This window comes from Piliocolobus tephrosceles, chromosome 5, assembly GCF_002776525.5.
Source record: "Piliocolobus tephrosceles isolate RC106 chromosome 5, ASM277652v3, whole genome shotgun sequence".
Lineage (NCBI taxonomy): Eukaryota > Metazoa > Chordata > Mammalia > Primates > Cercopithecidae > Piliocolobus > Piliocolobus tephrosceles.
The window spans coordinates 157,368,300-157,389,219 of NC_045438.1; the positions used below are offsets into that span (position 1 = coordinate 157,368,300).

The window sequence follows — 20,920 nt, forward strand, 5'->3', positions numbered from 1 at the left end:
GATCGGTCTCCCAGGAGGGGGCCCGCGAGGCCGTACGGGAAGGGGGGGCCGCCTCGCTTGCCCTGCGCCCCTCCCCCGCGCGCCCTCGTGGCGCGGCGGCAGGCGAGGCCCCTGCGGGAGAGGGGGCGGGGACGAAACGGCCCCGAGGCTCGGAGCGCCGCGCGGCAGCGGCGCGAGCCCGAGGGGGCGGGGAGGCGCGGGCGGGCGTGCGCGCGCCGGGCGTGGGTGTGGGTGGGGGTAACCGGCGCGGGCGCCGAGATAGCGCCGGGCAGAGGGACCCGGCTACCCTGGACAGCGCATCGCCGCCCGCCCGGGTCGCCGCGCCGCAGCCGCTGCGGATCATGGTGAGTGGGGCCGCGCGCCGCTACCGCCACCGCCGCTCTTTCTTTCTCTCCTGGACCCACGCACCGGGCGGGAAAGGGCCAAGCGGGCGGCGGCGCGGGCGCTGCGGGTTCGCCGCTGGAACCCACTGCCCTCGGAGTGGCCGCGTCCGCGCGGGCCTGGGGAGCGGGCGCTGAGCGTTTGGGCCGGGGGCGCGCGGGTCGGCCCGAGGCCCGCGGGTCTCGGGAACTTTGCCTCGCTCCCCGCTTCCCGGTCCCGCCCCGGCACCTCGAGGCGCCCGCTCGCGCCCAGCCCTCTGTTGCATGCACGGGGCCGGATGCCCGGGATGTCCGAAGAAGCCGCTCCTCCTTCGCGGCGGCCATTCCCGCGCGCAGCCCACCCTCCGGCCCCGCGAACCTGCTCTCGCCGCTGCCCGCCGGCGCCTGGAGCGGAGAACGGCGTTTCCCGCGCGCGGCACCCACCCTGCCTCGGGAGTTCTGGGGTTTGGGCCCTAACGGTCAAGCTCCTGCCCCTCTCCTCCCTGCACCGCGCCTGCACCCCGGGGGTGTGTCTGTGCGCTCGTGGGTTCCTCCTGGGTTTGCAGATTGGCTTGGGAGGGGGCTGGGTTTCTATCAGTGTTTGGGCTTGGAGGGGCTTCTGGTGTGTTGTTTCCGACAACTCCTCTCTCTGCCCGGTTTCCCAGGCCAGTCCTCCACTCTGGATTAGTAACGCTTCTTTCTCCTCGGCAGTAAGCTGTGTGTGTGTGTGTTCACCCGTGTTCGATGAGCTGCCCGACAGTTTTAGCAGCAGAGTCTGGTTCTTTGGTTACAAAGGGAGAACATCTGTTGTGCCATCCTCAAAGGACTGGTCTTTAGGCAAAATGTGAAATCCGCGTTTGTCTTCAGTGGTCCATATTCAGTCTTTGCCTCTCCCCCTTCCCGTAGGGTTTTCTCTCCACTTCAGGGCTTGTTAAAATAAGCTCACTTCCTTTCTCTTCCCCACTCCATCTGATTTTGCTCTAGCTACCCTTTTAGGCACATACCATCTGCCTGATTATGTGTGACCACTTAATCTTAAAATTCCAACCTTTCCTACCCCGCCCACCACTGTGTATATTCCCCTCGCCTGCTTCATTTGTCGTCTCTTAAGCATGTATTAGTGTACTGCATATTTTGTTTCTTCAGCTTGTTTCTTGAACGTGCCCTCTACCAGAATATAAGTTTGAGGAAGACAGAGATTTTTTGTCATTTTGTTCGCTGTTATATTTTCAGTACCTACAGCAGTGCCTGGCACACAGTAGGTACTTGATAACTCTTTTGAATTAACCCAATAAAACAGCTGCTTTATACTAATGCACAAGTGGGGAGCAACTGCAAAGATTATACAGTTGACAAGTGTAAAGATGAGAGTCTCAAGTGAAGTTTGGGAGGAGGGAGATACTCCCCTACAGGAGAGACCCGATTTTGGCAGGCTTCAATGATGAGTCTAGGTGGCTGTCTCTTATGCCTGGTCTGTCGCTTCATGCTCTTGGCACCTTGGCATCAGAGTGGACAAAGCATTTTTAGGGACAACTGGCTCTTTCCTTTGGGCTCTGAAGCTTTGTCCTAAAGTATAGGTAGGAATTGTGGTGAGTAAGGGAACAAGTCCAAGGAAATCTCTTTCGCTGAATAGAAAAGTCATGGGAACATTAACCCAAAAGAGCTAAAATCAAGGGCAAGCTCTTAAAAGCTCTATCCTGCCCAAGTGTGATGCTTCCTGTTTAGATAAGTATTTCTCAGAAACTTTGTGTCTTCAGAGGAATTTTTTTTAATACCCAAATCCAAACTGTATTACTTTTTTTCTTTCTTTTTTTGTGACAGGGTCTCACTCTGTCGCCCAGGCTGGTGTGCAGTGGAGCAATCTCGGCTCACTGCAACCACCACCTCCTGGGCTCAAGTGATTCTCGTGCCTCAGCCTCCTGCGTAGCTGGGATTACAGGCGCAGGTCACCACACCAGACCAATCTGTGTATTTTTGGTAGAGACAGAGTTTCACCATGTTGTCCAGGCTGGTCTTGAACTCCTGATCTCAAGTGATCAGTACCCACCTCGGTTTCCCAAAGTGCTGGAATTACAAGGCGCGAGCCACTGTGCTGGGCTGCAATCATATTACTTAAAAAAAAAAAATGGGCAGGGAGTAGTAAAGTTAGGGGGTTGAATTTATAAGGAAATTAGTGGGTCACTTCAGAAAGACACCCTTTTGAGTACATGTCCAATATGAACTGTCTTGTAAGTTATCTCTAATAAGCCAGTTAGTCTTATTATTCCAAAATAAATATTTTTCTTTCAAATTTCCTTTTGTTTTTCTATTTGTATAATGTGGATTTATGGCAGTGGTTTTTAAAAAATTAGTCTGGAGCTATTAATTGGAAATAAATTGTTTAATAACATTTACATGAGTAAGTTTTTGAAAATTATGTAATTATAGCTATGACTATACAAGTTCAGCAGTTCTGTGGTTACCATCTTTCCCAGGTAGGTAGTAGAAATTAAAGGTAAAAAGGAAAGAAAGATAAGTTTGTCTTTGAAATTAAAACCAATGAACCAACCAAAGATAAATGAAAGATACTTTGTTGACTTCAGTTTATATTTGTAGGAGAGTTAACTGTTAGGATTCCAAAGTATCCAGCTTTTTTCTCTTTCTCTTCATCAAATGTATAGCATTTTCAAGGAGTACAAAATCCATTTTTAAAGTATCCAGTTGGGTAAGCCTAATTTTTGGTTCTTCAACAAGGTTTCCATTTAATCTAGCTTCCTTCATAACGTTTTAGTCAGTTTGGGAGATTCAGGTGCCTTCGTGGTCTGAAAGAGAATGTTGAAAATGTGTCAAGTAGATATTATGTATCTAGTTATGTTCAGAAAACAGGGCCCTGCTATTCAGGGTTAGGTGGATGATCATCTCAGTTGGACAGTTGGATATGTACCATCTAACTTGACAGGTTTGCATTTCTGGGAGTAGACATTGATAAACGGAAAGAAGTTGCACCAGAAACTTCTTTAATGGCCCAATGTGGTGAAAATGTGCCAGCATCAGTAGCTCATCATAATTCTAAAGTTACAGATTTGTAGCTTTTCTTCTTAATTGAATTGGGACATAACTGACTTTGACAATAAACCATTCTAATAAATAGTTAATTTAAATATGACATTTAAAATCTAACCATTTAATAATTGGAGAGCATAACTTGTTCTGAAATTTATGTGACAGTTTAGAACCTGAGATCTGGCGTCATTGATGGACTTGAATCCTGACACCTGCATTTAACTGTATGACCTTGGGCCTCAGTATTTTATCCTGTAAAAGATGATCATATTTAATAAGGTTTTTGGGAGGAACAAATAAGATGGTGCTCTTTATGTGTCTAGCATAGTGCTTGGGGTGCTTAGTAAATATTAACTATTATAATGATGTGTGTTCTTTTTTCTCCCATATCTATGTTTAGTTGAGACACTTGAGAATGATGTCTCTGTCCCTTTTGTGATGTTAATATGTAACTAATATTGCTGTCCAATAGAAATATAACATAAATTGCATATATAATTTTCAGTTTTCTACTAATCACATTTAAAAAGTACAGAGACAAGTGAAATTAGTTTTATTAATGTTATTTAACCCAATCCATGAAAATATTTCAACATGTAATCAATGCAGAACAATATTCTTACGTTCTTTTTTTTTCATAGAAAATTTTCAAAATCTAATGTGTATTTTATGCTTAGAGTACATCTCAGTTCAGGCTAGCCATATTTCAGTTGCTCAGTGTTCACCTGTGGTTAGAGGCTACCGTATTGCACAAACAGCTCTAGATTGTACACAACTTCCAAGTTTACCTCTTAAAGCTCTTAACACTCTTTCCGCTAGTGAGAACCTCACTGCCACCTTAAACCCAGCATTACAAAAAGAAAGCTGCTCGTCTTTCAGACTCTCTTCTCTGTTCCCTTTTGCTGTTAGTAATTCCACCAGCTCTTCAGTCTAATGTGTCTGAAATCTGATTCTTATTCTCTTTTTTCTTTTATATTGTTTGTTGTCTAATATTCTCATATTTTTACTTGAAAATATTTCAAAATCCCTTTCCTCCACCCCTTGAGCCCCCTTTCCACCATTTTTGCCTTTTCTATAGATTTCCTCTTTTGTAGACTCTTTGTTTTAACTTTCTTACTTCCTGTCTCTTGGAAAATTGTATATCTCTCGCTGAATCACTGGGCTCCACATTCTCACCATTCTTTCCTCAGCCCTTTTTCATGTTGTCAGAAATGGTTTCTATTTTGTAGGTTATTTCTACCCTTAATCCCTTTCCTTTGTCAAATATCCAGAGAAGTATAATTACCTTCACTGATAGTCTGATAGTAAAATGATCCATTCAAGAAAAGAACCACAGATAAAGGAGAAAAATAAGCTATGGGAAGGGAAGATGAAATCATTCTTTGAGTTTTATTTTCCTTTCAAGAAATATCAGAAAGAATAGATTCTAGTAGTCTGTAGCACAGTAGAGAAATTATATGACAATTTGTTGTATGTTTCAAAATAGCTAGATGAGAATTGTAATATTTCTAACATAAGAAAACATAAATGTTTGAAGTGATAGATATTCCAGTTACCCTAACTTGATTAGTACATTTTATACATGGACCAAAACGTCGCATGTACCCTGGAAATATGTACAACTATGATGCATAAATTAAAAAATACAAATATCATGGAAGTGATTAATAATCACAGTCACCACCACCACCACAATAGCAATGAAACTTGATGTTTATACGGTGCTTTCTAAGAAACAGGGCACCTTCCTCTGTGCCTGGTGAACAGAGGGAGAAAACAAAAGAAATGCACTGGACCAAGAGTCAAGAAACCTGGGTTCTAGCTCTAGCTTTATTTACTAACTCCATTCCCTTGCTTAAGTTGCCTTGAGACATTGTTTACTCACCTGCTAAATGGTATATTATCTCTTTCACAAGATTGTTTTGTTAAAATCAAATGGGGCCTCAGCACCTTTACATTGGCTGTCCTTTGGCTGTATACATCTTTCCCCCAGAGAGCTTTATATCTGTCTGCTTAATACTTTCATGATTAGACCTACCCTAACCACTCTACTAAAACTGGAACCTGCCTTACCATATATCACACACCATATCCACACACACAGTTGGATATGTACCACACCTGATCCTCTTACACTGCTTTATTTTTTTTCCACAGCACTTAAACCTAGCAGTTTGGTAATTTACATAGCACTTGGAACCATTTAATCATTAATCTCTCTTGATACATTTAAAATTATTTAATTATCACAATTCAGTTTGGGCATGTTTCAGTAATATAGCTGCTTCATCAATACACATCTGCCTGTGTGACCTTTTAGTAAATGATAATATGTATTCCTACAGCATATTTATACTTCATAGTCATATTTGTGGAAAGGGCCAGGTTATGTCATTTTTAAATAATGAAATCCATATTTCATCATAAGTTTTTAATGAAATTAAAATGCATATGTATTTCTATAATTATATTTTACATAATTTATAGATTATGTTCTTCTTACATAAATCTATATAGCATTAATTTGCTAAAATTAAAAATGATTATCTTAATAGTAATATAAACAAAGCTATGATATATGGATTTGCTGAATAATTTTATTATTTATTTATTTATTTATTTATTTTTGAGCTGGAGTCTTGCCCCGTCACCAGACTGGAGTGCAGTAGCACGATCTTGGCTCACTGCAACGTCTGCCTCCAGGGTTCAAGTGATTCTCCTGCCTCAGTCTCCCGAGTAGCTGGGACTACAGGCACGCACCATGCTGAATAATTATTTTTACTTTACATATATGTGTGGCCTTTAGTTAGCATAACTTAAATATGTTTCAAGTACTGTATAATAATATTATTTTACATTTATTAATCAGTCGAATGTTTTTCAATGCATTTTAATCCACATTAACTCTTTCTGAAGCCTCACAAAAAAACTTTGGTGAGAGGCAAGTCCTGTAGCAGTATATCTACTTTACAGTTTCAGAGAAGCTAAATGGTTTGCTCAAGGTCACATACTAGAGGTGGCAAAACCAGCTGTAAATCTTCTCATTCCAAATAAGCACCTCTTCTGCTATTCCATATAGCCTTAGCCTTTGAGAAAGGCAGTAGTACTTTTCCTCACTATTATAGATGAAAATAGAAAAATCAGAGTGACTTCCCCATGTAATTTCCTTTCCATAAATTACAGGGATGGATGGATAGATATGGATATATACATATATTGCATATATACACTTAAACATATTAGATATATAAAGTCTTAAGTTTCATTTCATATATACCGAAAATGGAACATGCAAAGGAAAGTATTAGTTTGAAATGGAGGTGATTGTGAACAACATCCATATGCACTTATCAAAGTTAATCCACTGACTAATATAATTTAAGGGGAACAGATCTTTCTTTTGGATAAAATGGTACACAGACCTGGAAGAACACTGACTGGCCTGAGTGACTTGAGGGCTCACGGCCTGTAAATGAGCAGTACTGAGCACGTGGCTGGTCCCGTGCTCCCTTCTAGTAGTAATACAGTAATTTGCAGGAGAAGTAAGGCCATCACTTTTTTTCTTTTTAATGGAACGAGTGTAGTATTCAAACATTAATCAGAACAACAGTAGCTTTACACAAAAATTTTGATATCATATGTGAGTATTTACTATTTGGTTTTATTTCCAATACCTGAAAGATGTAAATCTGTTGAATTTTCCACGTGACTAAGCAGAATTTGGTTAATGAGATCTTGGAGTTTAACAGACATTATGACAATGTGGAGGAGCCTTTTTTTCCTTTGGCAGGGTCAAAGAGCTTATTGACCATTACACTGAGGAGTTAGATTAAAAGTTAACTCATGCCGTCTCTCTGCCTCCTCTGTGTCTCTCCGTCTCTCCCTCTCTGCCTCTCAGTCTCTTTCCCTCTCTGCCTCTCTGCCTCTGTCTCTCTCTCCCCATCTCTCTCCCCTCTCTCCATCTCTCTCCCTCCTCAAAATAATACTAATAATAATAATTAACTCATGCCTTGAAAGAAGGAAACAGAATATGTCCATAAGGCAAAAGTAAAAGTAGGCTATTTTCAATTTTCCTGAAAATTCAGTTCTGAACAACTGATGTTCTATTTTGTCTCTGGAAGGCAGAGTGTTCTCCAAGGCACGCTGGGACAAAGAGGAACCAATACCTAGATCCTTTCCACTCCCATTCTAGAAGCTTTCCTGAAATTGTTACAGGGAAGACATTCTCTTGGATCTGTAGCTTCCTTGACTTTTTTTTGGAAATGCAGATTTCATGACTGTTCTAATGTCAGTGGTGAATTTATGCTGAAGAGTGTGCTTTGGGATGTCAGAAAAATACTCATTTGGCTGTGCTTTCCTCTGGGGTAACAGTCGAAATGGTACATGTGGGCTATTTCACATCTCAATCTCCAGAGACCGGGGAATTGTTATTCCTTTGTAAGGAAGAGAATGCCACCTTTCCTTTGGCCTTTTCTGTGTTCAGACTCCTAAAAAAAAAATGACATATATCACAAGTCATTTTGAGATTTACTGCTTGAAGTCTGCATCAAACTCATAAATACAAAGCAACCACACTGGCTTCACTATTTTTTGGAAGCCATGTTTCTCTGTTAAAAAATAGCAGGGTTATGACATCAAACCCTTTGAAGTCCTGCCACTGCTACTAAAATGCTACCAGGTTCCTTTTGTAAATTAGGTTTACTATCTCAGAAATCATTTTCTGTTTACAATTTTAAAAGTATCATTTTCTGTTTACAATTTTAAAAGTAAGCAGAAACACCCTATTTTAATACATTTCGTAACACTAATCTCATCAGTACTTGCTGCCTGTAAGACAGAACGTATGTCTCTAACAGTCTTAAGTCCTTAGTGTAAACTTTGGAATTAATATTTCACATTTGTTCTCCTTTTGAAGGAAACAGATGTGCTCTCTACATTGAATATATATGATTTAAAATTGCTCTCAAGGAGACATGCAAATACATTGCCTCAGTCGTTTTTTGATTAGATACACTCATTGTTCATTCATTCAGCACGTGCTCAGTACCGCTCAATTAGAGGCAGTGTGTAAGCACTATCAATTTAAATATAAAAGACAGCCCCTGCTTCACGAAATCTGTAGTACAAAAAGAGATTCCTTTGTCTCTTCCAGTGCAAGCATACTTCACAAGTCAGCAGTGTTTGGACCACTCAGTCCAGTAAATGTGCCTCCGTGTCCATGTGCCATTCCATCCAATAGAAAGACTTAGTCTAATAATGCGACTAGTAATATTATGACAAAAAAATCTAGACCCTAAGCATAGGTAACTTTTATTCTTTATCATGTCAAGAATGTGTTCAGGACCAAGAGGTGGCTGGTAACCAAAGAGCTAACATCACCGGCATGAATAAAGTTGAGATCAAGACTGTGTCTGTGTGATCCCACAGTACTCAGCAGTCAATTCAGTGAGAGGAGAAAATGATGAAACCGATTGTGTGAAAGGATGGATAGAAAGAGCATGGACCTAGGAATCTGACAGATATATTTAAGTGCACATTCTTAGGCTAGGTGAAGTCAGACCTACAGAATGAGAATCTCTGAGGAGGGGCCTAGGAATCTGTATACCAACAATCAAGTGCACACAAATTTGAAATCTTATGCTCTAGGGGTCCAAATGAATGGGAACAATTTCTATCAAAATCGTTTTGTGTATGCTTCATGAAGGGGTTGAATTTTGGCATATGGGGAAGGAAGGAATATAGGTAGAACAGAACAGTCCATTTAGGAGAAATAACTGGGTGAAGGCCTCAGAAGGTAGTAACACAAATATAATTACGGAACACTATACTTTGAGCAATTTATGGACAAGTCTGTGTTTTCACAGAGTCCAGCACAGATTAGGTGTTCAATAAGTGCTTTTAATTATTATTTTATTTATTTAGAGACAGAGTCTCGCTTTGTCACCCAGGCTAGAGTGCACTGGTGTGATTTCGGCTCACTGCAACCTCCACCTCCCAGATTCAAGTGATTCTCCTGCCTCAGCCTCTAGAGTAGCTGGGATTACAGGCATGTGCCACCATGCTCAGCTAATTTTGTATTTTTGGTAGAGACTGGGTTTCACCATGTTGGGCAGGTTGGTTTTGAACTTCAGACCTCAAGTGATCCCGCCCGCCTCAGCCTCCCAAAGTGCTGGGATTACAGGCCTGAGCCACCACGTTTAGCCATAATAAGTGCTTTTTGTTATTTATTTATTTATTTAGACGGTGTCTCACTCTGTCACCCAGGCTGGAGTACAGTGGTGCGGTCTCGGCTCACTGCAACCTCTGCCTCCTGAATTCGAGTGATTCTCCTGCCTCAGCCTCCCTAGTAGCTGGGACTACAGGTGTGTGCCACCACGCCTGGCTAATTTTTGTATTTTTAGTAGAGATGGGGTTTTACCATGTTGGCCAGGCTGGTCTCAAATCCAGACCTCAGGTGATCCACCCGCCTCGGCCTCCCAAAGTGCTGGGATTACAGGCATGAGCCACCACGCCCAGCAATAAGTGCTTTTTAAATGTGTGAAATTTGTGGACCAATAGGATAATGGGATTTATGCTAGGAGAGAGAAGTCAAATTTTGAAGAGTCTTGAATTTGAGGCTAAGAAGTTTCTTCTAGATTGAGAACAATTAGGCTTTTGAAATAGGGAGTCAAATGACAAAAATATCATTTAGGAAGATTAATCTTATTTTCATAATATACAGGACTGGGAGAGACTGGATAGGGAGGTTATAAAGGGGCTGAACTAATATGTCACTTCTTTCCACTTATTTTCATATTGCCAGCTTCTGAAAAATTCTCTCTTTAACCACACACTCCTGGATTCAGTTCCCTACCGCATTTCTTACTAATTGTTTAGTCATTTGAATATCAGTGTTCTCGTCGCTAAAATATGTATACTCATACATAGTGAAGATTCCCTGATAGTAAACATTCAAAACTGGTGGCTGATACCCACAGACACTTAATCATGTTTATCTTTACAATCCTAACTTTTTTCTCTGTGGCTGGAATAGAGATTTTTATAAAATGATCTTGATTAATCCACATGTATTTACATTTTTTTTTTTTTTTTTTTTTTGAGACGGAGTCTGGCTCTGTCGCCCAGGCTGGGGTGCAGTGGCCGGATCTCAGCTCACTGCAAGCTTCGCCTCCCAGGTTCACGCCATTCTCCTGCCTCAGCCTCCCAAGTAGCTGGGACTATAGGCTCCCGCCACCACGCCCGGCTAGGTTTTTGTATTTTTTAGTAGAGACGGGGTTTCACCATGTTAGCCAGGATGGTCTCGATCTCCTGACCTCGTGATCTGCCCGTCTCGGCCTCCCAAAGTGCTGGGATTACAGGCTTGAGCCACCACGCCCGGCCTGTATTTACATTTTTAAAAATTCTCATATTCCTGTCATGATGGATTTCAGTTTTGACATTAAGGATTTTTCTTCTGGGGAGGATAAAAAAAGTGATAACGATTTTATTCTCTGATTTTTGTTTCTTCCTCTTCGGGTTACGTGAGTTTTATTAGCATAATCAGTGAAAATTGAAAATCTTAACTATATGCTTGTTTCAAAACAATTTTTCTTATTGAATAGTTCTCACTTATGCACTCATAAAGCTGAATTATTTTTGAAAATTGTTTCATGGATTTGAAATACAACTTTAGAAAATCTTAAGAGCTCTGCATAATCAGATTAAACCTTAGCTATTTGCCCAACCACCTACATCAAATTGCCTGTGTCCTGAGCTCCTTAACAGTGCTTAATCTAATGCCTTAACCCCTAAAAATTTACCCTCAAGAAAATATATCATTCATCCTCTGCCTTGCACACTGGATTCTCATTATTTCAGTTACGAAAATCCTAAATACATCAGAAAATCCTAAGTGTATTGGATTTGTGTATTGTATTGGAAATAATGAGGAAAAGAATGCATATATGCATGTAACTTCTTTTTTAACTTTGTCAGTTTGGAAATAGTGAAAATTGCCTAGACTTAATACACTTAAATAGTATATGAGTAAAAACTAAATAAGTGGAGAATAGACTTTATGTCATCTAGGAGGGGAGAATATTAGAAGAGGCTGAGATAGGTAGACATTTAGGGACAGTAAATAGACCAGCCTGGCTGGAGTGAAGTTTACTGTGTAAGGGACTGGTCAAAGAACAGGCTAGAGGAGTACTTGGAACCAAACGGAATGAAGTTTCTGGGTCTCTGGTATGGCTTGATTCCCTACCAGCTTATTTCAAATAAGATAAAGTAATTACACCTCTAATTTGTGATCAACTTCAGAGGAACTTTCTACCACATTCCTAATGATAGTAACTTAGAATACCATATGTTTGTATGTTTCCATTTATAGAACACTTTCAAGGCGTCATCTTAGTTGCTTGTTTATCATTGTTTACTTGTGTTTTATCTGTCTCCCTTACTGCAATATAAACTCTTTAAGGGCAAGAACTTCTTTATCGCTGTAACTTCAGCACTAGAAAGGTATCTGCAGACAGTTAGATGCTCAAATAATACTTGTCTGATAAAAAAACAGGCATGTAAAGTCACTTTCCCATGTTTGAAGAAACTGAGACTGAGAGAGATTGTTTTAGTCAGTCATAAACTAGTAAGTGATTGGTTGAATCCACGGATGCAGAATTCATACATACAGAGAGTGACCGTATTTTGTGATTTTTTGAGGAATATTTGATTATCCTTTTTCTATTGGAAAATATGTGGCATGTGCAACTGAATTTCCAGGATTTTTCCATGGTTTCGTACACAGAGTAGAAAAAGCTAAGGTTTAAACCTAAATTTTTGTGACCCTATAGAGGCCCTATCCCAGTCTCCTCTATTTTTTTTTGTATGGGAAACATTTATCCAAATTGTGTAAAAAGATGTGAAAATTAATTTTGGCAGCCATTAGGAGAATATGTTCTGCTATTTAATAATATGATGGAAAACTTTTCTTATGGCCTTGAAGTTCTTTCATAGGTAAGACCTTAACCTCGTGCAGGAGCCAGGTGGGAAAATAGAATAAACTCTCCATGATATGGATGACAAAACTGAAGCACAGAAAAAGTAACTTCTCTACATGTCTGTGGCAGACTAGAAACCTGAGCCCAAGTTTTTGACTTTTAGTTCATTGATATGTACAAGAGGAAAACATCTGTGGTTTGCTGTAGTGATGCAGAAAGTTTGGAATAGACACCCCGATTAGTAAGGCCAAAGGAGAAAGTCTGGTGCAGATATGGGAACTTGCCATAAAAGAGAAGTAGCATTACAAATGAGTGTGGAAAGGACTGTTTGAGCAATGATGTTGGGACAAATGGCCTTTTATATGGGACAAAATAAAATTAGATCTCTACCGGATAACAATATGCAAAAATAAATTCAGATCATTTTAAAACCTAGAGAAAAGTTAAGCTTTGAAACTGTTAGAAAATAGAGGTTATGGCAGGAGTAATTTCTTAAGCAAGATTAAACACAAACCATAAAAGGTGACATTTGACCACATCAAAGTTTGAAAATTTTGAGATGACAGAAGACACCATAGACAGATTTTTTCTTTTTAAAGGAAGAGAAGTTATTTGCAGTGTATGTAACAAAAGATTAGCACCAGGAATGTGCACATGACCCTTATAAATCAATAAACAGAAGACAAGCCATCCATTAGAGACATGGGTAAAGGTTATTTAATGGCAGCTCACTGAAGAGAAAACCTGCATAGCCAATAAATATTTAAAGACATATACAACTTCAGTAGTAATAAGGAATTGCAAATTAAAACCATGTCAGACTCATGAACTTGGCAATATTTAACAATTCTGACAGCAGCAAGTTCCATACATTCTTAGAGCTTTGTGGTAGTTTTCAAATAAAAATGTATTCCCCCATGTAGCAATTCCACAGAGATTTATTCCCAAAGAAATTCTTATTAATAAACATAAGGAGATATGTATAAAGCAGCATTTTTTTTGCAATAGCGGAAAAATTGGAAATAACCAAATATATCCATTAGTGAGGAAGTGGATAAATGACAATATGGAATATTCATAAGATGGAATACTGTACAAAGTTACAGTGAATGAACCAGAGCTGCCGTGTAAACATGAATAGATCTCAAAAAAAAAAAAAAGAAAAATGTTGAATGACAGAACAAGCTGCAGAAGGATAAGTATGCTGTGTTATAGTGCATATAAATCCTTAAAACGTACAAGCTATTTTTGCTTGTGAATATCTGCATGTAAATATATAAAACCATGGACTGGAAGTCTTGCCATCAAGTTGATTACAGCAGTTATATCTGAGGAAGGAACAGGGGACACGGGATTGGGGAGATGTACAAAGGGAGTGAGAACTTTATCAGTTGTGTTTCATTTCTCAGTGCCCAGTACATGTTTATTTAATTAGTTTAAAAAGATTTGAATGGCCGGGCACAGTGGCTCACACCTGTAATCCCAGCACTTTGGGAGGCCGAGACAGGCGGATCACGAGGTCAGGAGATCAAGACCATCCTGGCTAACACGGTGAAACCCCGTCTCTACTAAAAATACAAAAAAATTAGCCGGGCGTGGTGGCGGGCGCCTGTAGTCCCAGCTACTTGGGAGGCTGAGGCAGGAGAACGGCCTGAACCTGGGAGGCAGAGCTTGCCATGATCCGAGATCAAGCCACTGCACTCCAGCCTGGGCGACAGAGCGAGACTCCATCTCAACAACAACAACAACAACAAAAAAGATTTGAAGCAAATTATGACACAGTTTTAACATTCATCAGTGATGTCTGTTTTACTATTCTCTACTTTTTCATACCTTTACACTTTTCCCCCAAGTTAAAAATAAGGATCTGGGATCTGCATTAGAGTCCCAGATCAGAGGTCTGTTAAGAATAGCACATCTAGGACAGATGAGCTACAGGGCAGGAGGGCCTTCTATTGTTTTCTTAGACCCTAATCCTTCCTTCCTGGCTGACTGAATTGGCATCTAAAAGGCCTCACCAGGTCAGACTCCACATCCATGCAGTTTTAGAGAACTAAAGGACAAGTTGTGTTAATATAAGTTTGTGTTTGTCATTCTTAGCATCAGTGAAAGAGATAAGCGTATTTCCTCATGTGTGGAAAAAGAGAATAGTCAAATACCAACAATAGCTGCAACCAATTACATTTATTAAATTCTTACTATGTCCCAGCATTGTCATAAGAACCTTTACTGTATTCCCACAGCCCCACAGCAACCCTGGGAGTTGGTGCTGCCATTCCCTCTTTACAAATAGGGAAACTGAGGCAAGCTGGGCAGTGAGCATAAAGGAATAAGGAAGGCATTTTTATTCAAACAAATTGCACACCATAAATATTTGTTTCCTACTTGTAAGTCAGTTGTGAAAGGGTTCAAACCCACTGCATGCAGTGTCCTCTCAGTGTCTCTCTTTTCCCACAAAAACTAATTGACCTTTGAGAATAGTTATGTTGACTATCAACCAGTCAACAATGGTAAACCCCAAATTGGAATTTTGTTATTCTCCCTTTTATACCACTGCACTTTCTCTTCTGATTTTTCTTTAAAAAGACCACTCATGAGACAAGCACTGAGTGCTTAATGAAGGGATGTTTCTGCTATACAATGTCACTCCCCTTAGGTTATCCAAGTCTGATGCAGTGGGAGTTGTGAGGCTATGACAGTATGCCCCTGCATTGGGATTTGAAAATGCAGAACACTGAATCAGTGCCTATCTATTCAACTTCTACTCTGTTTACAGGCCTGTCATAGATGCTTTTACAAGTATGAAATAATGAGTCTTCACAACCACACTATGAAATTAGGATAATTATTCTCATTTTATAGAGAATGAAGATATTGTTCAAAGATAACCTTTGGCCCAAAGTTATGCAGCTACCTAGTGTCAGAGCCAAGACTAGAACCTGCGTAAAACTCCTGTTCTTTGCAGTGAACCACACTGAATGCCAGGCTACCTTTTTTTTTTTTTTTTTTTTTTTTGAGATCTCCCTCTGTCGCCCAGGCTGAAGTGCAGTGGCGTGATCTTGTCTCACTACAGCTTCCGCCTCCCAGGTTCAAGTAATTCTTGTGCCTCAGCCTTCTGGGTAGCTGGGACTACAGGCATGTGCCACCACTCCCAGCTGTTTTTTTTTTGTTTTGTTTTTGTTTGTTTGTTTAGAGATGAAGTTTTGTTATGTTGCCGAGGCTCATGCTACCTCTTTTAACTATAGCCTTAGGTGATGCCCCACCCAGAACCATACTCAGTACTGATTTAAAATAATCACCCCATGAATGAGTGACAAGAAGATGCTGCAGTCTCATTTACTAGCGATGTGAAATCAGGCAAGTTGCTTTACCTCTCTAAGTCTCATTTTCCTGATCTGTCAAGGGGGGTGAACATACCAGTAGTTGCGAGAACTAAACGAAGTAATAGTGAGATAATAGGATATAATGTGCCCAGTACAATGGCTGGTATCTAATAAACACATTCTAGCTATTTATAATAGATACATTACTATTATTACTATCATCTATAGTTTCTATAATGAAGAAATCAGTGACAGAGGGGGCAACTCTCAACTGGCAATTAGGAACTTCTTGATACATTATTTTATTTTATTTTATTTTATTTTTTATTTTTTATTTTTTTTTTGAGACGGAGTCTTGCTCTGTCGCCCAGGCTAGAGTGCAGTGGCCGGATCTCAGCTCACCGCAACCTCTGCCTCCTGGGTTCACGCCATTCTCCTGCCTCAGCCTCCCGAGTGGCTGGGACCACAGGCGCCCACCACCTCGCCCGGCTAATTTTTTGTATTTTTAGTAGAGACGGGGTTTCACCGTGTTAGCCAGGAGGGTCTCGATCTCCTGACCTCGTGATCCGCCCGTCTCGGCCTCCCAAAGTGCTGGGATTACAGGCTTGAGCCACCGCGCCCGGCCCACATTATTTTAAAATTTAAAAAAATCATAAAAAGCAAGCTTTCATGGCTGCTGTGGGGTAGCTATGTGGGAGAATTTAATTTTTTTCTTTATAAACCAATCAATAGGTAAAAAAGAAAGCCCATAACCATTCTTCCAATGTGGAGGCAATATCCTCTTCTGATGGAGACAGTTTCTGTGGACGGAAGCCATCCAACCACAGATCAGCCTGTTTGTCCACACCTGCTTCTAGTCAACGGTACAATCTCTATAAAGTGGCCAAACTAAAAAGTCAGATAAACAGGATGTAAGTCAGGCAATGGCTTACCTTCCCAGCTACAGCAAATGAGGCATACAGTGTACTAGGATGACTTAATCTATTATGGCATTAAAATGCTATATCCAGATCTAAAGCTAGAAACCAAATCTCCAAAGAGGAAAAGACATCCTATAACCAAAGCAGCTTATACATAGTTGCGGAGGAACTCTATTGTCATCAGTTGCTTGATGGAAAAGAAAAGGAACCCATGTGTGTAGACATTTTTCCCCCAAAAAAGTCCAAATTAGACCCATTTGGAGGAATGGCATTGGGGAAAACAGCAAGGCTCAGGCAAAAGGAATTGGGTATACCAAGAGAAATACGATGTTCAGAGTAAGAAAGATAATAGTTCTGTCACATTCTGAAAATGCTCACTTCTGAGGGCTCTATTGAAAGAGAAATGTTGACAAACTGGAATCAATTTAGAAAGAATGCTGAAGAAGGTGAGAGTCTGGAGCTCATGTCATTTTTATGGGCATGTGTCTAGTGCCTAATACCTAGTAGATACTCAGTTAGTGCTTGTGGAAAGTAGGAAAGGTCAGTCCACATAGTAAAGCAGAGAAAGGCAGTGAGGGAGGAAGAGGAGAATGGGAGAAGTTGAATTTCCTGAGGCTGCTTGCCTAGGAAAGGTGAAAGCAGGGGGTGAATTAATGCCTCTAATCAAATATCTGAAGGGCTCTCGTGTGGAAGAAAAATGGTACTAGTTTTGTGTAACTCCAGAGGAAAGAATTAGGATTTATGGCTAACAGTTGAATGGGGAAAGATTTTTAGCTCAAAATAAAGTAGGACTTTCTAAAAACAAGAAACATTTTTAAAATGGAATGTGCTACCTTACAGAGTAGTAAGAAGTCTTTCCAGTAAGGTGGGTAAATTTCTATCAGAATTATTGTAGAAACCAATTATTTCCAGCTTTGGGTGGAAAGTTAAAAAGTCCATGATTCTCCCATATGACAAGAGCCAATAAGCTGCTCCTTCTCATCTGAGGTTTAAAAAAATCACTCGTTTCTGAACTCATTTCTGTTCCTAACAAAGACTGTGGACCATGCAGAGCTCATTCTTGAGCCTTTACAATGCTGTGTGATGGGAAATGAATTTCTATAGTAAAAATTGATGTGGATTTATCCTATACTTTTAAGATTATTTTTCATAAAACATAGAAGGTTAAGTTTAAGAAGTGAGAAGTATTTACACCAAAACTTCTAAAATATTATTTTATCTAAAGATACAAATCTCTTGTTGGTCAAAGGATACAAAATTTCCATCAGACAGAAGAAGAAGTTCAAGAGATGCATTGAACAACATGGTGATCATAGTTAAGTGTTCTCACGACAAAAAAATGATAAGGTTGTGAGGTAATGGATGTGTTAGTTAGCTTCATTTCACCATTCCACACTGTATTCATGTTTCACATCATGTGCACCATAAATATATATAATTTTTGTCAAATATTTTAAAAGATAGAAATCTCTGTGTAAGGATAGTTAATCTATTACATATAAATAATAATACTCCATATAGCTATGTAAAGTTTACATGAAGAAATCAGGCTATGATCCACAGACGGCAATAACTCCTGTTATTCTATTCCATATGCTGCATACATAGAAAGCTAGAGGCCTTTTAGTATGAGGTAAGAGTTGGACAGAGACAGATGGAAAAAGGCAAATGACAAAAGTGCTAATAAATAGCCTCAGTTTCCCTACAACTCCTAGTTAGTCGAGTGAAACAAAGGAGGCTCTCTAAGAATCAGTTTCTTGGTGGCTGTCCTGGATGGCTGTAGTACAACACTTCACCCCCAGGTCCAGGATTAACGTGCAAGAGTCTGCTTGCCTCTCCTGTTATAGCCCAGAAGGATCACAAAAGGATTTCCTGCCACATGCTGCCCACCTGTATCGTGGCAGCCTGGCACAGCCCGACCCAAAAGGCGCTGCCACTTGCTGGTTACAGGAGCCATTTGCATTTTCAACCATGGCTATTTTAAGGTTATGCAAATGAGTTGGCGGGACTTTCTCCTTTAAAAGACAATGACAAAAAATTCATAGTCTAACATCTCCTCCTTTAACTTTTCTCATATTTCTAAACCCAATACACTTATTTTTATGGAATCAGACCAGGATACTTTCTTTAAGTCTTCTCTGGAGATTAATTTTGCCTGCCCTTTGAGGAACAGTTAGAAGCACTCATCAGGCTGCTAGCACTAGCAAAGGGGAAGCCACGCTGGCATAACTGGCTCTTGCAGTCGCTACTTCCACTTCACTGTCCTGAAAACTTGAGGGCTTATCTGCTTAGAAAACTCAAGAATGTTTCTCACCACCCCACTTCGCTACCCTTTAGTGTTACTGAACTGACCCTCTCTCTTTTATAGGTTGGAAGCAAAAAGACTATAAATCTTTTACAGCTGCATTCAGTACAGCAGTTAACATTCTCTATAATGATACAGTTCCAAAAAGCCTTATATAAAAAAAAATTATTTTTGAGAACTGAGAGGCTAAAACTGGGTGAAGACTTCTGCAGAGAAAATATTTTTAAAATCATAAAACCACGAAAATAACAACTACTGTACTTTTGTGTTTATTTTATAGAAGTCAAGTAGTTTCTGATAGACAAGAGAAGAGATTGATCCATAAACTTTTTTTTTTTTTTTTGAGACAGAATCTCGCTCTGTCACCCAGGCTGGAGTGCTGTGGCCCGATCTCAGCTCACTGCAAGCTCCGCCTCCCGGGTTCACGCCATTCTCCTGCCTCAGCCTCCCGGGTAGTTGGGACTATAGGCGCCTCCACCTCACCCGGCTAGTTTTTTGTATTTTTTTAGTAGAGACAGGGTTTCACCGTGTTAGCCAGGATGGTCTCGATCTCCTGACCTCGTGATCCGCCCGTCTCGGCCTCCCAAAGTGCTGGGATTACAGGCTTGAGCCACCGCGCCCGGCCTTGATCCATAAACTTTTTATTTTTTTTATTTTTTATTTTTTTGAGACGGAGTCTCGCTCTGCCGCCCAGGCTGGAGTGCAGTGGCACGATCTCGGCTCACTGCAAGCTCTGCCTCCCGGGTTTACGCCATTCTCCTGCCTCAGCCTCCCGAGTAGCTGGGACTACAGGCGCCCGCCACCTCGCCCGGCTAGTTTTTTGTATTTTTAGTAGAGACGGGGTTTCACTGTGGTCTCGATCTCCTGACCTTGTGAACCGCCCGTCTCGGCCTCCCAAAGTGCTGGGATTACAGGCGTGAGCCACCGCGCCCGGCCAATCCATAAACTTTTTAAAGAAAATTTGGTAATCTCTTAAAGTATTTGTATGGCTCTGAATGGATGTGCTTTTCTAACTTTGTTTTAATTTTTATGTTACACATATAATTGTTTCAAATAGGCATTTGTTCATTTTAAAACTTCTACTAGAAGTTACACTGAAGAAAAGCATTCAAAAGAAGACTTCAGAACAGAAAAATTGTTGAATGAATGAAATGACTGAAGTAACTCAACTTACCAAACACAAACCACTCAGTATTAAAGGGCTGCAGATTTCAGTTTTACTGATTTCAGTTCTGTCTGCCCAGTTCATTTCCAAATTATGTATCAGTTTTACATACTTTAGACATTGGCACCATATATGAAGCTAAAAAAATATTAGCGTACTTGTTTATTTTGTTTTATATTCTTATTTTTAGTAGTGGTTTCAAAATTCTTGTACAGGCAAAGAATGGGCTGCCTGTCGGTTGGCAGCAGGGATGGACAGTGGGAACCCCGGGGGAGGGCTTGAATCTGCTATTACTTAGCACTTTAAAGAAAACTGAGGAAATATGAATTTTTCTCTCCAAGGAATGGTGGTAGAGGTCAGTGGCTGCTAGAATTTACGGGATTACGCTGTTGTCCCTACAGAAACATGGCTTTGTGCTACCATTGCACACTGCCAATTCTGCTAAGTTGAACAAGTCCGCTGAAATCTTTAGTTTCCAAGGTTGTGTGTAGAGTGGTAATCTATCCCTTCTCTCTGAGTTTCCTGAAATACAGATACAGAAAAAAGTTTCAGAAAGAGACAGTTTCTCTCAAAAGTATAGGTGGGAAATCCAAACAAATTTGTCTGTTGAGGTTAGGAACAAACTCACCATACCTTTCCTCCAATTAACCACCCCGCTTTCCAAAAAAGCCAATTTAGGTTAAGGTTACTTTTGAGAAATTTATACTTTTTGTTTCAGAATCTGTGACAATTTCATGTTTGCTGATTGCTGATATTTGGTCAACAATATTGTAGAGCCAGTTCTTTTTTTTTTTTTTTTGTATGAATCTGGCACTCTGCCTACTGCCTTCG

General features: G+C 40.4%; 1 protein-coding gene across 1 annotated transcript in view; it reads left to right on the plus strand.

Moving 5' to 3' along the window:
- Positions 1-263: 263 nt before the first annotated feature.
- ELOVL2 (ELOVL fatty acid elongase 2) overlaps positions 264-20,920 on the plus strand; it is a 59,288-nt gene continuing 38,631 nt past the window's right edge. The window contains exon 1 of the mRNA XM_023185396.2: positions 264-344. Within this exon, the coding sequence (XP_023041164.2) occupies positions 342-344 (3 nt within the window). The 5' untranslated portion in view covers positions 264-341. The remainder of the gene's footprint in view (positions 345-20,920) is intronic.